Source organism: Euprymna scolopes, chromosome 19 (assembly GCF_053919585.1).
Source record: "Euprymna scolopes isolate OS-2025 chromosome 19, ASM5391958v1, whole genome shotgun sequence".
NCBI lineage: Eukaryota > Metazoa > Mollusca > Cephalopoda > Sepiida > Sepiolidae > Euprymna > Euprymna scolopes.
Genome location: NC_136500.1, coordinates 39,465,711 through 39,485,738, shown reverse-complemented (window position 1 = coordinate 39,485,738; position 20,028 = coordinate 39,465,711). Strand labels below are relative to the sequence as shown.

Sequence of the window (20,028 nt, the reverse complement as noted above, 5' to 3'; positions counted from 1 at the left end):
CCTCACCAAAGGAGAGCTTAATCTTGGGTGTAGCCATTGAATGCCTAAAGAGCATTCATGGCCGGTATTTACTATCCTCAAAGTAAAAAAAATAAGTAGATATGAATTCATCTCGGAAATAAATCAAAGAAAATTCTTCATATAGATTTTAGATTTCTGTAAAAGATGGAATATTTTTAGTTGCCTGAAGGGCAATTGCAAATGGCAAAGACTGATAAGGGCTAGAGGAAGTAGAAAGAATCCCAACTGATTCTGCATTCTTGTTGCATTGCCTCCTTCCACATCCTCTACACCTTATTCGTAGTATTTGGCATAGTCTATGAAATTAAAACTGGTTCATCACTGTTAGGATTTGAAGCTCTTCTGACTCCAATTTGCTGTAGGCTTTTCAACAATCAAATACAACCGTGATCCCCAGCAGAATTTGCTTATGGGAAGGGTTACTTTCAGCATTACAGTTTGGCATTATCACCAGGAAATCCTATAATCAGTTTTAAAATTCAAAGATCATATGCATCATTGGCTATAATATGGGCCAAATAGCAAATCTCTATGATGAACAAAACTAAAGTTATCACCAAAAGTGTGACTTTCACCTTTTCCATAATCTTTAACCTTTATATCTCAAATGAAATCGTTTTTAAGTTAGATCATGACCAATAATTTCGCTAAGTTTGGTGACAATTAGTCAAGCAATGTGGGTGCTAGGCTGTCTGCAAATAAACATGACAAACCATTAAACTTGATGGAAAACATAACCTCCTTGGCAGAGGTAATTAGTTGGACTTGTGTAAATTACACCATATCATTATGACAAACTCCCCTTCTTTTTCCTCAAAATGTTGAATGCATGTTTGGCTAAATGGATACTCTCACAGACTACAAAAGACTGGAGTTGAAGTCTTTGTAGATCTCGTTTAGTTTTAACACAAATACTTCCTCCAAATTATATATATATATATATATATATATATATATATATATATATATATATATAGTTAAATAGAAATTTGTATTGAATTAATCATATACAATGATTCTAACAAAAAGTGCTGTGCTTTGGTATTACACCCCCCCCATGTTGATCTAATATATTGAATAAAGTTTACAAAAATATGGGTCTGTAATAATACTACATGCGTGTATCAAGCCTTAATTTAAGTTTGTTAACACTTGCCCTGTTACAGAGATGGCTACTAGCCCATCAAAAATCTATTTTGAATATATTATAATTAAAAAGAATATTTAATCCGGATCAGAATTTTTAGTACTGATACGAGAGAGTAGGAGTGAAACATGAACGAGAAAGTCGTTTTCCAAAAATATAGATTAAATGGCAACATGTGTTCAATTATTCATATACAATGAATCACTAATGAAAAGTATTGTTTTGGCATCAATAATCTCAAAAAGTTAATATACAATAAAATTGACAAGCCAAACTGAAAATATTTAAAAAAAAAAAAAAAAAATGAATTAAATTTAAAAAGTACTGTTTTTTGTATGCAGCAAAGTTTTATTACAATAAAATTATTAAAATGTATTTAATTTTCTAAAGAAATTTGTAGAAATTCAGTTTCATTGTTTTCATTTTTTCATTCAAAATGTATATTTTGTTCCAATCTTAGCAATTCTTTCTTTTCTCTTTTTAAGTTCTCTGGTGTTCTTGGTGTTGCTGCTCGACTGTATTCTACGGTTGCTGATAGTGCAACCTTTGACATTCAGGTCAGTATGTAAAATAATTTAGGAAAAAAATATTTTTTATAATTCTCATTTCAGAAAAAGAAAATACAAAACATTACATTAAATAAAAACACTAAAAACATATCCAGTTAGGTAGAAAAGTAACTTGACTTTGATAACATTTATTTGTTATTTGTATGTATTTGCTTTTTGGTAACTTTTTTGAATCTATGTGTACAGTAATACAAACCCCGTTATTTTTTTCTACTTATTAAGCGAAAGGTATTTTTACCACCTGCTCCAGTGTAGTATAAACGGTCTATGGAATAAACACCTTTAACCTCGAAAATAGAAATCAAGAAATTTATGAAATTTTCTTTGAAATTTTGTAACGCAATTTCTTAAATTAAAACTGAATAAAGCATTTGCTGACTTATTTACCTGTCGAATACACACACACACACACACACACACATATATATATATATATCTTTCTGTAAGATATTTATTTGAAATGGAAACGGCATTTTGCAGTTAGAACAAAAAAACAAAAATGAAGTAACTGTTCGTATTCCAATCCACAGAGGTACGAAAAAGTTGTCAAAAACAAATTTTATCAAAGGCAAGTTACTTTTCTACCTAACTGGATACTTTTTATTTATTTATTTAATTTTTTAAATCTAAAATGTTTATTCAGTTCAAAAAACAAGTAGTGTTTGAGTGATCGAGTGTTATCGAAGAACAAGAAAAATGGCCGCAATGTCTCTTTACATTTTTGAAGTCTCAACAAAGATTTCAAAATAAGAAATGAAACAAAATGGTGAATGAAACCCACCCAATAAATGTTACCGTGACATTTATAGGGTCGATTTCATTCACCATTTTGCTTTATTTCTTATTTTGAAGTGATTATCAAGACTTGAAAAATGTAAATAGAAATTGCAGCCATATTTTATTTTCGGGTAGTGCTGGCTGGCTGAATATTACCTACTTTTTGAAGCGAATAAATATTTTACATTAAATAAAAACAGTAAAAACTTATTCAGTTAAGTAGAAAAGTAACTTACGCTTTGCATAACATTTATTTGTTATAATTTTATTTTTTTTTATTTTTTTGGACAACTTTTTCGTACTTCTATGGCAAGTAATACAAACGCGCAAATAGTGTTGACTGTTGAGCATTTCCTGAGAACAAGAAAAATGTCAGTTAGTTGACACTTAAATATTTGAAGTCTTGATAATGACTTAAAAATCAATAGTAAAACAAAATACTGTTAGCAAAGTTTCACATCCTTATTTACATAAGTTTATATATTTAATAGTAATGTGATATTCCAAATTTAATTCATAACATTTTCAAAAGCCAATAATTATGAACCACTAACAGTAAATATGAGTGAACGCTCTTTGAAAAAAAAAGCTCTTAACCTCACCTCTAACCCCAGTTATGTGTGGCAAGTCTCCTCCTAAAACACTCTTTAACCCTAACAATAACACTAAGTTCGAGTGGCAAGTCCCCCCCCTCAAATACCTCTGTACACCACATACAAGCGTCTAAAACAGACAAAAAATAGATCCTTCCTTAAAGAAAAACGCGCATAAAAAATAAATTGGTTAACTGTCCTAAAATGCTAGAATGGCCTAGAAATAGTGAATTATTGTACATTAAATTTTTATGAAACTAACCGCCCTCCCTCTAATATTGTTTTTGTTTGTCAAGTCTTCAGTATGTTCACACATAATTTTCCTTAGCCCTACAATTAATTCAAAGTCCGAATGGCAACCCTCTCCATATTCTTATTACATAGAACCCCTCTTAAAACCACACATAATCGTCTTAAAAAAAAAAAAAAAGCATACAGGATTTATCTCCCATAAAAAAACCCAGTTAACTGCCCTAAAACACTAGAATGACCTGTAATAGGGAATTATTTTACATTAAATTCTAAAATAATTTGTTTATCTTTCATTAAAAAGTTTTTCATGGCATTTCATACATAATTGCCTAAAAAGGTAGAATCACATTTTGGAGGGGTGGTCAGAAGGGGTTGGATGGGGTTAAACAGAAGGTCTTAATCTATAATAATACCAAAGAAATATTGCAATATATTCATTTTTAAATGGTGCTATGTTTAGATTCAAGTTTTTTGTACATAAAGCACATTACAATTCAACTTTGAGTTCTCTAACTTTTCTGTTTATGGATGGATGGCATTTTTAAGGAATTGCAGCATATTTATGCACATTTACTGCAAATTATTTGGAAACCATGAACTTTTGGAGATTTTCAGTCGCATATTCTGATTCCTTGTACAAAAATACACTTACATGGTAAATTTCATTGCTTAATCTTATGTTTTAACAAAGATAAAACAGTTTTACTGAAAAAGTAGTGTAAAAAATGTGACAAAACGCGTATGGTCTTCAAGAGGGGAAAATATCCAAACGTGTGAGGCACAAAAATAGTCATAACTTCCTTAATTTTAATCAGATTTTAAAAATTTAAAAAGATTCTTTCTTAGCTCATCAAGCTCTTTCTATGTATACCAATATTGAAATATTTTAAGCTATTTCAATTTTTTCATGTGTATTATAATGGAATATGTGCCTACATTAAAGATGGCTTTCCATGTGGTATCATATTTCCGGAGAAGATCCTAAATTACTCTATATGTGCTTCCAGGTTGCATTTGCTCACATGACTTCATTTATATTTGCCCTCTATTGCCCCCACAACAGCGGAGTTACTATCTTTAAGAGCATATCTGAGAAAATTGACCACATCCTATCTGCTCATCCTTCAGTTAATATTCACGCCTGTGGAGACTTCAATGTTCACAATGTGGAATGGTTAACCCACTCAAACAAGACAGAAAATGAGGGGAGTTTCTGTCATGATTTCTCCATTGTTTATGACCTCCTTCAGATTGTTTGCGAACCCACCCGTGTGCCTGATACTGAAGGTCAGTATGCCAGTTTCCTAGACCTTTTCCTCACAACTTGCCCTGAGCAATGTTCATCATCTGTTCTGTCTCCACTGGGATCTTCTGACCACTCTGTTAAGTTAAAATAAAAACGAAATAAGTCCTGATGTACCTCTCTATCATACAGTATATCGATACTCTATGACTGACTGGGATAGCTTCTGTTCATGTATATCTAATCTACCTCTGCATTCCATATTTAAAAAGGATATGTCCTCTATAGTAACAGACCTGACGGACTGGTTAATTGTAGGTATAGACCGTTTCATACCCTCCAAAAAATTCCAGCAAAAACCTAATAGTCAGCCTTGATTCTCCTTAGAATGTGCTGCTGCCATTACACACAGACATCACTTTTTCCATTGCTTCCAACATAAGATATACTGAGATTAAAACCGCTTTCAGGACTGCCAGCAACCACTGTAAAAGAGTAATGAAGAACGCAAGAAAGTTGTATGCTCAGTCTGTCAAGTCCAAAGTAGCTGAGCAGCGGCTTGGTCCCCACCAGTTTTGACAGATAGCAAACAGGATCCTGAACAGAAGCATGTGCTCTATCCTAACGATCATCAATGGACCTGAGGTCATCTCGTCAGCATTAGACAAGGCCAAACTATTTGCCAAGAACTTTGCAGCTAATTCCACTCTATGCGACCAAGGCCTCCAACCCTCCGTATTTCCTCCTGTATTCGAAAACTCGCTATGTGACATGATTAATTCTTTCCATGTTTACCGGTAAATGAACCAAACGTATAAAAGTGCTCAACAGCGAGGGAGCTTTGATTCAGGTTTGAGGTGTTCAGAAGTCGGTATTAATGAAGACGAGGTTGTTAAATAGTGCTCAATAAAAAGAGCAAAATAAGTAATAAAAAAGCATATATATACTCTTAAAAAACCACAAACCTGATTTTATTAACAAACCTACAACTAGACTTATTAACCCAACTAGACCCGAAATAGGTAGGATCAGCAAAAATATTCTGGACAGAATTAACAGCCAAATGAAATTTACGTACAATCTTAACCTATGGATAAACACAAATGCTACAATTAAGTGGTTCTCAAACATAAATAATAAACAAAATTGTTCCTTCCTACAATTTAACATCGAAACTATTACCCCTCTATCACGAAAGAACTTTTCGGTGAGGTAATTGAATTCGCTAAGCTTCTCTCTATCTCTGAGGGTGAAATTGAAATCATCAGTAAGTGTAGAAATTCTGTGCTGCTAAGTGGAAATGAACAGTGGACCAAGAAAGACCAAATAGGTCAATTCGACATGTCGATGGGCTCCCTCGATTCAGCTGAATTGACTGACCTAGTAGGTTTGTATATCTTATATAACCTAACTAGGATCATCATCATCGAAGTTGAAAACATCGGTCTATATAGAGACGACAGCCTTATGATTAAAGAAGAATCCAATGGTCCTAAATGTGAGAAAATTAATAAAATCATCCTCAGAGAGTTTAAGAGGATAAAGCTAAAAGTTTAAATTATTTCTAATGTCAAAATAGTAAATTTTTTAGATGTAACATTACATTTAATGATGGGTTGTTATGAACCTTATAAGAAAGCTAACGCTAATCCCATCTATGTCAACCCACTATCTAACCACCCTAAATCTATTATCAAACATATACCTAAATCAATTAGCATAAGGATTAGTAACAACCCTTCAAATCATACCATTTTCAACTCCCACAAAATTTATAATAAAGCTCTTAAAGACAGTGGCTATAAAAATATACAACTAGAGTATATCGAACCAATACCCTCCAATAGCACACCCAAAAAAAAACAAAAAGGAAAATAATTTGGTATACGCCTCCATACAATATGATGCTGAAAACTAACCTAGGCAACAAATTTTTAAACCTCATCAAAAAGCATTTTCCCCCCGATACACTACACAAATTATTCAATAGAAACACTATAAAATTGAACTATAGCTGTAGTGATGATTTAGAAAAAATAATAAAAAACATAAAATATTAAATGGCAATAATAGAAATTCACCCAAAGTTTTTTTTTTTTTAAATAAATCATGCAACTGTAGAGTAAAGTCTGAATGCCCCCTTAAAGGAAACTGCCTCATAACGTCAGTTGTTTACAAAGCTACAATTTCTACTAAGAAAAACCCTGACAACAAAAAATATTATATTGGTATGGCTGGCAATACATTCAAGGAAAGATATACAGGCCATAAATGCTCTTTTGAAGATCCTAACTATACAGACAGAACATCACTATCCAAATACTTTAATGAATTAATCGAACAGAGATTATCACCAATAGTTAATTGGACTATCCTAAAGAGAGCTAATACTTGTTCGTCTATAAATTCACCTTGCTATCTATGCCTTTTTGAGAAACTATTTATTACGTTCAGGGAGAGAGATAAGCTCCTAAACAAAAAAACAAGAAAACTCTATTAATTGCAAACACTATAAAAAACATCTCCTTTCTAACCTCAATCTAATCTGAAGTCTTAAACATTACTTGAACCTCATACATACGGCATAGCCAAAATACACCATCGGTCTACCCTCAACTCTTATGTGAACAATCATACTCAATATGGTCTTATTTCCTATATACCCATTCCACTCCACCTTTAATTCACCTATATTAAGTATCTACCCCATTAATAACTACATATTTTCATTTCAGAGACTCTTCCATTTTTTACCATATTCTATATGTAAATTATGTACCTTTTCTTTTTTTTTGCTACGCATGTCTAAATTTCTACTCCCCACCTATATTGTAAATGTATATATTACTATACCCCCCCACCACAACCTCATCTTAGTATTTTAGTATGTTTCAATTCTTGTATAACTAAATTTTAATATGTATAATTTAGATGAAGAAAATAGCCTGACACTCGATGACGTTTCGTAAATTGACCAGATTTTTATTTAACCCCTTCTTTACCCCTTTATTATATACCTGTACATGTATATAAGTGTTTGTGCATCTGTATATATGTGTGCGTGTGTTTGTGCATCTGTATATATGTGTGTTTGTGCATCTGTATATGTGTGTGTTTGTGCATCTGTATATGTGTGTGTTTGTGCATCTGTATATGTGTGTGTTTGTGCATCTGTATATGTGTGTATGTGTGTTTGTGCATCTGTATATGTGTGTATGTGTGTTTGTGCATCTGTATGTATATGTATGTCTGTATATTTGTATGTATTTGTATATATGTAAACTTGTGATTATCTGTATCTATACATATAGTTTTATTCTTACGTATCCATATATTTTTTTATATATATATTTATGTGTGTATGTGTGCGTTGCTTTCACGTATGTATGTATTTGTATATTTGGTTTGGATGTATATATACAGATATGTCATCCCCCCCCCCCAACCTAATCTTAGTATTTTCGTATGTTTCAATTCTTGAATAACTAAATTTTACTACGTATAATTTAGATGAAGAAAAGAGCCTGACACCCGATGACGTTTCGCAAATGACCATATATTTAACCCCTTCTTTACCCCCTATAATATACCTGTACATGCATAAATGTGTATTGTTTTGTATGCGTACTTTATGTCCGTACCTATTTGTAATTGCATCTCTATATTTATACATCCTTTAATATTATTCTTACTAATTCTTACTATTCGTATAGGATTTCCAACTCCATGGTCTAAAACTTATTCTAATAGGATTTCCAATTCCATAGTCTAACACATGTACCACCTAACTCCAATCTACTCGTACAAAAAAAAATATTAAAAAAAAATATATAAAATAAAAATAAATATTATAAACTTTAATTTGATAACTAGTAAAATGAATACTTTACATAATATATAATAATATGGTGGAATTTAACACCTTTTATAACTCATTATAATGGTAATACTAATAACTGCTCATTATTATTAATATGCATATATTTTCATATTTATATTTAATTTTCTTAATAATTTCTTAATTCCATAATAGATTTTAATCGAAAATTTTATCTTGAATATAATCCATTTTAATTTTTAATATCCTGATACTATTTAATTAAATATATACTTATGTCTGTATAACAGTATCTCTGTACGTAGGTTTATTTCGCTAGACGCCTGTCTGTGTATATATGTAGATATTCATATAGATGTATTTGCTGAGATATGTATGTGTGTGCGTGTGTTTGTGTATCTATATCCGTTTTTGTATATGTCTATATATGTGTACATGTGTATATATATATAAAGTATATGGATATGTGTGTGTGTGTATGTCTGTATATTTGTACGTATTTGTATATTTATATACCTGTGATTATCTGTGTATCTATACATATAGCTGTATTCTTGTATGTGCGTATGTTCCTTTATGCATATATTTACATGTGTATGTTTGTGTTGCTTTCACACATGTATGTACGTATTTTTATATTTGGTACATATGTATGTATACAGATATATGCCTCAGCATGAATATGCCTGCATTAGTCAATCCCCCCCCCATCCCTAACTTAATGCATAACGATACGTAACTCTCGTCCCCTTTTCTTTCCCTGCCCCCTCCACACCACCCTCCTATACAACTCAAAGCCCCAGTAAAAATTGACCCATTTTTATTTCAAATTTACTTTGTTGTGAAAAGTTTTGAATAATCTCCAATAGGTCCTAATGCAATCTTTCCCTTTCTTTTTTTCTATCCTCTTTTTTAGAGAGCTCGCAATTTTTTATAAACTCCTTATGAACTTTTTATACTTTTTTTGAAGAGCTCCATTTTTCTTTTTTAATCTCTCTCTAATCTATCCCATTTTTCTTTTTGGCGTCGAGGTTTCAGGTCACCTGATGAAGTCTCTTTGACTGAAACAGATGGCTATTTGTAGCGACCATATATAACTGTTTACCCACAAATAATAAAAAATATTTTGCTCTTTTTATTGAGCACTATTCAGTGTTAATGTACTGACTTCTGAATACCTTAAACCTATATATATATATATATATATAAATTGATCATACTCGGTAAATTATGCCAAAAATATTGCAAAATTTTTTTATTTACAATGTAGGATTTCTTTTTTAATACGTTTCAATCAGCAAAGGTGTGTGACTTAATATTTGTTTTCCAATGTAAGTAATTTAAATGTATTTTTATTTTTTAAAATTTGAATAGGATAATTAGGTATTGAGTTATGAGTTGGAAAAAAAAACATCATTTCTGCTGACTTTGGTTTTTTAATTTTTTTATTTTATCTCTAATTATTCGGAAGAATTGTGTATGAGGGTGGGGGTAGCTAAACTATTCATAAATGTAAATTGTTTTTTATATAGATCATTTTTTTTTTTTTTTTTGTGAAATGTAATTGAATTTATATCAATTGAATGAGATTGTTTAAAAAAATATTTTAAAATTATGCTTGAATGCAAATTGCTATGGAGAGATATTTTGTTTTTAACTTGTGTGTGTGTGTGTATATATATATATATATATATATATATATATATATATATATATATATATATAAAAACCTGGAGCTTGCCAGGATCATGTTTCCAATCTGTTCTGTTTAGTTGTTATATACCAAAGAAACTGTGGTACTTGTACAGTTTAATCAAGACATTAAAAAATGAAAATGTTGGAAAAAAAAAGGTTATATTGTACATATCTGTTTTTAATTGAAGATCTCTGAAAAAAAAAAAATTCACTTAATTTGATCGAGTTTTTTTTTGCAGCAGAAAAACGTTTTTATGAAAGCACATTGAAGGTAGACATCTTTGAATATTTTAAATTTTCGTTTGGATTTTTAGAACATGCCATGGGAAGATAACTCAGTTTAAAGCGCCAACACCCTCCCGTTAGCTTTTCTTAAAAATCGAACCTTTTGCTCGGTATCATAACAAATTGTTTTTTCGCTCTAAAAAAAAAATATTTGAAATTAAGTGAAATTTTTTTTTTTTTTTTTTTTTTTTGGAGAACTTCATTCCATAACGTATACGTACAATATAAAGTTTTTTCAATATTTTTATTTTTTTTAATGTCTTTATTAAACTGTACAATTACTGAAATTCTCTTTTGGGGCGGAATTTTCATGATTTCCGATTTCACTTTTTAACACCCTCTTCTCGAGCACCCCTTTCGCTATCTAACATCAGAAAAAAATCAGTTTCATGGAGAATAGACAATCTCTCAACACTATTTTGCAAATGGTTTGAAGAACAAAGATATTTCCAAATTATTCAAATATGCAAGATTTAAGAAAGCCATTCTTAACATCGAGAGGGGGATCATTGTAAAAACCCAAATTCATCATTGGTTAACTCCTTAAAATAGCTATTCAGAAATAAGCCTTAACATTGTAATGACTGAAATCCCATTAACCATTAAAAATTTTTTTTTTTTTTTTTTTTTTCTTTATAAAAATACTTGATCAATTTACATGATTCTTTTTGGTGTTTGATATCTTCTTTCCATCATAGGTGCATGCATCATAGTTTTTTTTCTTTAGTTTTGTTTTTGCTTGTTGATGGGGTTATGGACTAGCACCTTAATTTTTACTTTAATTTGCTCTACTGATTTAAAAAATTTTTTTTTTTTTTTTTCAGCCTTTTAAATTACATAAGCTTGATGCTGGCCCAGCTACGACGGTCAACCTAACCAGAGAAGATGCCCTCACTTATTACAGACAAATGCAGACGATTCGTCGCATGGAGACTGCTGCCGGCAACCTGTACAAGTCTAAAGTCATCAGAGGTTTCTGCCATCTCTACTCTGGACAGGTAGGTTGTCTTTTTTTATTTCAGTTTTCTCAATTTTTGTTATACTTGTGTGAATTGAGGACACAAGTGGATCCTCATCACGCCTCAATTGAAATGAATGACTCTCGTTTTGAGGAAGCACCATGTCTTGACAAGCTTCTGGGTCCGACATTCACTCCAGATCTGAAATGGAACACATACATCAAATCTTTTGCCAAGACTGCTTGAAAAATGGTTGGATCATTATACCGTTCCAGCAGGTATCTCACTACTGATGCTTTTCTCTATAGGTATAAGAGCCAGGTACACCCTAAAATGGAGTTCTGTTGCCACATCTGTGCAGAAGCTACTCTGCACACACTATTCAGCCATGATAGAATTCAACACCAGCTTCGAAACCTAGTAGGTGATGCCTTTTTCTCTTCCTTGCAACCTCTTTCCCACAGAAGAGACATTGCAAGCTTGTCTCTGCTTTATCGTTATTTTCATGGCAAGTGTTCACCTGAACTCCAATCTGTGCCTCCCCCTGCCAAACTTTCACAAAAAAAAAAAACTCAACAGCTACAACCACTATATACGATTTCCTCCACTTTCTGTCTAAATCTAAATGCAGATTTCATGTGCAAAGCTTCTCAGAACTGCCTGTTTGTCAGTTGAATACAAAATAATAGCCTTCAAGTCCAATGTAAACAAGTTCTTGTTGAGCTGTCCACATAAATCAAATTCTACCCAATTTACACCATTAACGATTACTAAACTACCACCTTACATTCATGAATCCTTATACTCGAGTGGCCTTCAGACCTTGATAAGTGGTGACTCCCCAGAAGTGAAAGACAGATGGATGAGAACTCAAAAATGGAGAAAACATATCTGAATGGTGAAGCTTTTCAGAAGTTAACGTTTTGATCCCATTGATTGCGAGAGTTAAAAGTTGATAGATTTAGTTTAGTGAATTTCTGTCATTACGAATCATCAGAGCATTCCCACTGCTGACCAAGGGAAAAGTCTCTTAGGCATATTATCTGCCTCTTTCCAAGGAAGTTAGATCCAATGTCGGGTGTGGTTTAGAGAAGTCAATAAAGTAGGATAAGTGGACTCTAGTCTACGGAAAACGCCTGAGCATCCCTATCTGCATTCCCTGGTAGGAATAAACTAGCTTCTTCTGAGAGTGGACAGAATGACAGTCTAACAGCAAGAAAGCCAGTATCAAACTGATTTGTATCAATGTGTTTTTTTTTTTTTTTGTCTTTTTCATTTTGGGGGAAAAAAAATTGCATCATAAATTACCTAGAAAAAAAAGTTGATATGCGATAAATCTTATTTTTAAACCAACCAAATAAATTTTACCTTTTTTTTTTTTATTTTATTACAGGAAGCTTGTTGTGTAGGAATGGAAAATGCCATTGAAAAAGATGATGCCGTCATTACTGCCTACCGTGCACATGGTTGGACTTACATGCGAGGAGTTTCGTTGGTTGGCGTCTTAGCAGAACTTACAGGTTTGTTTACTGTTATGTCTGACAGTACACTTTCTTGGTTTAATACTGACTCAAAAAAGGACGAGTTGTAACCTTTTAACAGATTTATTCAACAACTTAGAGAGCAAAATGGTAAGGTAAGATGCCTAATGATTTTTTTTTTTTTTTTTTTTAATAATGGGGGAGTTACCACTTGTCAAAGCCTGAAGGCCATTTGAGGATAAGAGTTAAAGTCTGATGTTTAAAGTTAGGGCGTTTCTGTTATTGTAAAAAATTTGAAAATTGAAATATTGAATTTAAAGCGAAACTAATGGCATCTATTATGTCACAACAATTAAAATATCTAAAAATTATGAAAAATTTTAAGGTAAAAAAATAATTATTAATGAAAATAGTGTTTCAAGAAAATTAGCAAAAATTTGTTTTTTACAAAAAAAAAAAAAAGTTCTAATTGTAACAAAAAGGGACAAATATTTTCTGAAAACTGCAAATTTTTGGCCACTTTAGCAAAACTTAATTTTCACTAATTGTCTTAAAAAACTGTTGTACATGATGTGCGTTTGTGACTATTCTTTACTAACTTTAATCAGAGAAACTGATGAAGAAATAAATTTTACAATAGTTAGCCGGCCATGGTCTAATTGCAAATATGCCTGGCACTAGAATAATAATTGATGGTTGGTGGGCTTACAATGGCCTACATAAACATGCTGTTGTTAATAAGTACAATTTTGTCGACCCCAATGACTGAACTATACACGCCAATTGTGTGAAAGGTTCCTAGAGCAATTGCAAAAGGAGATTCAGTGATGTGAGGAACTAGTGCTGAAAATTTTAGAAGTTACCTGCAAGAGTTCCTTTGGCATCGCAGAGTTAAAAAAATTACTTTGGCAATATTTTACAGAAAATTTACCTGTATTATGTTTAAGTTATTTTATTTATTTTTTTTTATTATTTTTTTTTTTTTTTGTAATTGTTTAATAATACAAATATATATATATATATATATATATATATATATATATTTATATTTAAGTATAAAGAAATCAATAAATACTTAATAAAGTAATATATTTTAATAATACTAAAAACAGATTCAAAGCATTGAAAAAAAAATTGTATTTTAAAGACAAAACAATAAAAACAGTAGCATTTTATTATTTTATCCAAAATGTAATTAAGTTCTATCTTTATTAGTCCTCGTGGGAAAGCGCAGGACACAAAATGTTTTAAATAATAATAATAATAATAATAATAGAATAACAATAACAAAGTCTTTCGCTAGCGAGGACTACTCTTGAGCGTAACCAGTTATACACTCCTTTTGAAATTTTCATCTCTATTTTTTTTCGTTATCTACTGAATATTTTTGATGAAACCTATATGAAATATGTTCCTTATTAAATTCTAAAGATTTTCTATTCTGAAAGAAGTTTTAAAAAAAATCTAAAGTATTTTTGTTAAAAAAATTCAGATTTTCTTATTATTCAGACATGTATGACAGAGTTGCAAAAAAGAGTTGTGGAGTGAGGAGAATTACAAACTGAAACAGAATATTCAGATCTGTAATAATACAAAGAGGGGCTTGCAAAAATGAGTTGTGGTATGAGGAGAAATACAATCTGAAATAGAGAGTAGGAGAGTTTTTATAAATACATACAAAATCACATTCATCTTTTTTTAAATCTAAATTAGTAAATTAAATAAAATATAATCTTAAAAAGATAGGATACAAGTTAGAAAAGCATTTCATCCAAGGCATGAAAATTGTTAAACAAAATGTTTTTACTATAGGCTTTAAAAATAAAGGTACAAGATTCAATTTGAAATTTATTTATCCTCAAAGTGCACTTTTATACATTTTACAAAGTAAGGTATTAAATTTGCATACCTTACTTTGTAAAATTTATAAAAGTACACTTTGAAGATAAATAAATTTCAAATTGAATCTTGTACCTTTATTTTTAAAGCCTATAGTAAAAACATTTTTAACAATTTTCATGCCTTGGATGAAATACTTTTCTAACTTGTAAAATAGAATTGAGTGTTATTTTTGTAAAATAGATTTAAAAAAAAGTTTCACATGATTTTTCATGCCAATTTTCTTATTTATTTGGAACTAAAACAGGAAGTCTAATTTGGTAATCAGAATATTTTTACGTCAATAACAGGTTTTTACCTAACATTCTTACCAATTGCCTATACTTCTGCATCACCAGTTGTACTCAGATTAACTCCCACAACAAAGCAATTGTCACGGAGATTTAAGGGGTTACTGTGAATTAGGGCTCATATTTATAGGGACATCTTGAGAGTTGTGCAGTGAGAGGTTTATTTCTATTTAAGTTTCTGTATATTGGAGAGCAGGGAGAGAATTCCAACAGCAAGCAGTTCAAGGAACGAATTGATTATAGTAAAAAGCTGTCCGTCTAAAAACATCTACAGTAACACGGCAGGATATTCACATTGATTGTGCAGCAAACTTGTCAGGGCTCATTCCATTGAAGTACTAGTAAAACAAACACAGATTTGAGAATGAGTTAATTGGTAAACTGTGGAACCTATAAGACTTTTTTTTCTTTTTAAACCCTGTTTTTAAAGTAATTTATTGTCAATTATTTTATAAATAATCATTGTTGATCTACAGAATCGTTTACCCTAATTTATTTCTTCATATTTGTGCTTAACTACTTAAGAAGATCACTTTATTTCAGAAAAGAATTAACTCCAGTTGAATATTTTTGTTCTAAAAAACATGGTGCCACAAACCAAATAGAAATGACCATGCGGTACTTATGTTGAAAATCCAATTGATTCCATATCTATTCATATACAACCTGCAGCCCCAGTATAATTATGACCCACTTTAATTTCAAATTTACATTCTGTTAAGTTTTCAATAATCTTCCAATAGGTCCTAATGCGTTCTTTCCCCTTTTTTGTTTTATGCCGTTTCTTTTATTCAATTTTTTTATCCTCTTTCTATCCCCCCCCCTTTTTTTTTTTTTGAGAGCTCGCAATTTTTTATAAACTCTTTATGAACTTTTTATGAAGAGTTCCATTTTTCCTTTTCAATTTCTCTCTAATCTTTCCCATTTTTCTTTTTGGCGTCGAGAGGTTCCAGGTCGCCTGATGAAGTCTCTTCAACTGAAACAGATGGCTATTTGTAGCGACCATATGTAATTGTTTATCCCCAAATAATAAAAAAAATATATATATATTCACGTGCATTTATAACAGATCTATTATAATATTGACTGCATAGCATGTATATATATATAAAGCATTTCTTTCTTTCCCAGGTCGTCAAACTGGATGTGCTCAGGGAAAAGGTGGTTCGATGCATATGTATAATGATAACTTTTATGGTGGAAACGGGATCGTAGGAGCCCAGGTAGGTAAACTGAATCAGAGAAATGTAATATAATGCACTGAAGGTCACATTTGGTATCAAGCACTCATTCTAAACCAATGGACTATAACTTTTACCAGTTTTTAAAGGGCTAAAAAGCCTTTTTTTACATGGAGGTCACCACTTATCAAGGCTTGGAAGCCACTCAGGGATAAGAGTTATTGCGTATACAGTAATCAGTGAGATAGTATCTTAGTAATCGATATTATTTGATAGGGTATCTTAAGAGAGTGGTTTGTCAGGAATTTGTTTATGTTGGACTTGAAGACCCAAGTTGTAGTCAGGTGGGAAACAGGCAAACTTAAGAGTTTCCACAGTCATGCACTTCTAAGAAAGAAGCGCTGCTCATGGAATCTACGTTTGGATTTAGGCACAAATAAAGAGTGGGGAAAATTAATGATGGTAATTTCAGCTAGATGGGCGTTTTTCGTGAAAGATTGGCGAAGGGGGACCAGAGATTGGAGCACAGATGAGCACTTACCATGAAAATAACAATAAAACAAAAATAGGCTCGCAACGTCTCTTCTGTGGGAGAGAGGCTGCAGGGAAGAGAAAAAGGCATTCCCCACTAAGCCACAGTCTATTTTGTACTCTGTCAAGGCAGGATAGGCTGCTTTTAGCAGCTGCTGGCCAGATGTGGCAGCAGTACTCTATCCTTGGGTGTACTTGGCTTTTATACAGATAGAGAATTGCATCAGTAGTGAGATATCTTCTGGAGCGGTAGAAGGGCCCCACCATTTTTCCAGCGTCCTTAGCAACAGACCTGATGTACGTGTTCCATTTCAGATCAGGAGTTAAAGGTCAAACCCAGAAGCTTGTCAAAACATGGAGCCTCCCCAAGACAAGAGCCATCTATTTCAGTTGATGCCAGATGGGGATCAGTGTTGATGATGTAAAGATAGAAGCTTGGTTTTGGATGCATTAAAAGTAACCAGCCACCTCTTTCCCCACTGTACCACACGCTCAAGATCAGAGGAGAGAGAATCAGAGAACATTGTCATTTACGGCCTTTGATGTGTTGGCATAGATGGTCGTGTCATCAGCATAGATTTCAATGAATGATTTAAGTATGTTTTGGGAAATCATTGATATAGATCAGGAAGAGAGTTGGGCCCAGAATGGACCCCTGAGATACTCCAGCATTAATACTGTGGGCCTCTGATTTCTGCCCATCAACCACTATGATATGAACCTATCAGAGAGAAATGATTTAATAATTGAGAAAACATTTCCAGTGATACCGTAGCTGTGAAGTAGGCCCTTATGCCATACCTTATTGAATGCCTTCGATATGTCAAGAGCAATTGCTCTGGAAATGAAGCCTTTGTCAAGAGATTCACTAATCCTATGAGATATAGCTGTTAGCACATCTGCTGTAGATCTTGCGGAGGGCAAACCATATTGCATGTCACTAAGAAGGTTGTTTCTGCTGAAGTGGTTGACTACTTTATTTAATATGGGTTCCAGTAACTTACTCATGACACACAGGAGACTTATTGGTCTGTACTGAGAGGAAGATGACTTTTCGCCTGAATTCTTAAATACAGGGCATACTGATGAGGTTTTCCAGAGTGTTGGAAAGCACTTCTTAAGGCAACACTTAAACAATTTTGTAAGTATGGGGGCAAGTTCTGGTTGTAGCTTTTTCACCACTATAACTGGAATACCGTCGGGGCCAGTTACGTTACTGGAATCAAGGTTCTTGATTAGCTTGGCGACCTCATGCATGTTGCATAGCGTGTTGTGTGTTATAGGATGAAATAAGGCGAGTTGATGGCCTTCGTCGCTTAGGGTAGAATTAGCTGCAAAGTTCTTGGCAAATAGTTTGGACTTGTCTGATGCTGACGAGATGACCTCAGGTCCATTGATGATGGTTGGGATAGAACGTACGCTTCTGTTCAGGATCCTGTTTGCTAGACTTGGGACTCCAGACTCCTGGGTTTGATTCTTGTTCAGTTTAGTTGTGCTGATGAGTCGGATGATGACAAAATATGTGTTCGTAGCTAATATACACCCCGTGCCAGAATTATATGCAAATCGATATTTTTGTCCTAACTCCGATAGTTTTCAATGAAAATTTGTGAAATTTAGCACATTATATGGCAACCATAACACAAGCGCAGATCTAAAATTTTAAGCTAATCTGCACAGTAATAAACAATTAGCAGCCATTTTGGTGACTTGCATTTTTTTTTTTTTTTCAGCGTGCCAACTTTATATGCAAACGAATGCTAAAATATGGTGAAATGCTTAAAGATCATCGAAACATTGATTATTCTAGGAATTTGTAAATTGAGAACAACAATCATAAAGAACAAACAACTTCAATATGGTTTCATAGTGCAATCAATATCTTATATAATTGCCATTTTTATTGACACAAGCAAAAAGCCTTTGGTCGATTGAAGATGCCAAACTTTTGATTTCATCTGATGAAATGTCTTTGGCAGAAGTCAGAATAGCATTCCAGAGGTCATCCTTGGAGTTGTACTGCCTTCCTCCAGAGTAAATATTTATTTTTATTTTTATTTTTTTTCAAGATGCTCCAGATTTCTGATGGGATTTAAATCTGGAGAACAGGCTGGCCATTGCATTATTTTCCCATGTCTGGCAAAAACTCTCCAAATATTCAGTGGCTATCCTTGCAGAATGTGACAGTGCATTATCATGCATGAATACCATTTTTTTTCCGGAATGCCAAATTCTTGTGCCTGGGTTCCAAGTGTTCTTTAATGAAGTCAATGTAGAGTTTGGCAGTGATTTTCACTCTGTCTGCGACTGGATGGTCCTACCAGCTCATTGCCAATGATTACAGCCCAGAACATCACACTACCACCTCCTTGTTGACACCTTATCCTTTGGGGACGTAGACCCTCATTATGGTACCATCCTCCCCTCCACTCATCGGGTCCATCAAGGTTTGCGTGACACTCATCGGTGAGCAAAATAGTTTGAAAATTCGCCTTCATGTGATCTCTTGCCCACTCCATCCTCTTTTTCTTGTGGATATCCCTCAATTGAGGGCAGACCTCTGGCTTTCCAAATTTTGCAATCGATTTGGGCACATCAGGAACGCCAGCTTTTTTAAAAACTTGTTTGCTAGTTTTGAGTGGGTTACAGCAAACTTCTCTCTTGATCTTTCTCATTGTTCGACATGACAGATATTTCTTATGCATTTTCCCTTTGTCAGAACGTCTGTTGCAAAGTTGAGGGTTAGTACAATATTTTTTTATTGTACGATGATCACGGTGTAATTCTTTGGCAATTTCCTAGATGGAAATCTTATTATGGAGCTATTGAACAATTTTAGACTTCTCAGCTTGACTTAAAGCACCTTTATGTCCCATCTTGCCTATAAAGTTGGCACGCTGAAAAAACTGCAAGTCACTGAAATGGCTGCCGTTTGCTTGCTATTGCGCAGATCAGCTTAAAATCTTATATCTGTTATGTATTAGTGTTGCCGTATAACATGCGAAGTTTCACGGATTTTCATTGAAAACTATCAGAACAAAAATATCGATTTGCATATAATTCTGGCATGAGGTGTATTTTTCAAAAGTATGTCGCTTCCCATCTGGGAGCACCACATCGGTAAGGAAAAAATTATTCCAGATTAGGTAATGCAATCTGCTCAAGAAAATTACTGCAGGCAAAATAAACAAAGAAATGACAACTAATATGCAGATATGTATAATAGATCAGGGAGATAACGCCACTTGTCTTGCACAGTCCAGGTCT

General features: G+C 32.8%; 1 protein-coding gene across 1 annotated transcript in view; it reads left to right on the top strand.

The window, feature by feature from the left end:
* LOC145303540 (pyruvate dehydrogenase E1 component subunit alpha, mitochondrial-like) overlaps window positions 1-20,028 on the top strand; it is a 42,335-nt gene that overhangs the window by 5,080 nt on the left and 17,227 nt on the right. Inside the window, exons 2-5 of the mRNA XM_080145007.1 lie at window positions 1,654-1,725; window positions 11,245-11,418; window positions 12,773-12,899; window positions 16,181-16,272. Of these exons, the coding sequence (XP_080001133.1) occupies window positions 1,654-1,725; window positions 11,245-11,418; window positions 12,773-12,899; window positions 16,181-16,272 (465 nt within the window). The remainder of the gene's footprint in view (window positions 1-1,653; window positions 1,726-11,244; window positions 11,419-12,772; window positions 12,900-16,180; window positions 16,273-20,028) is intronic.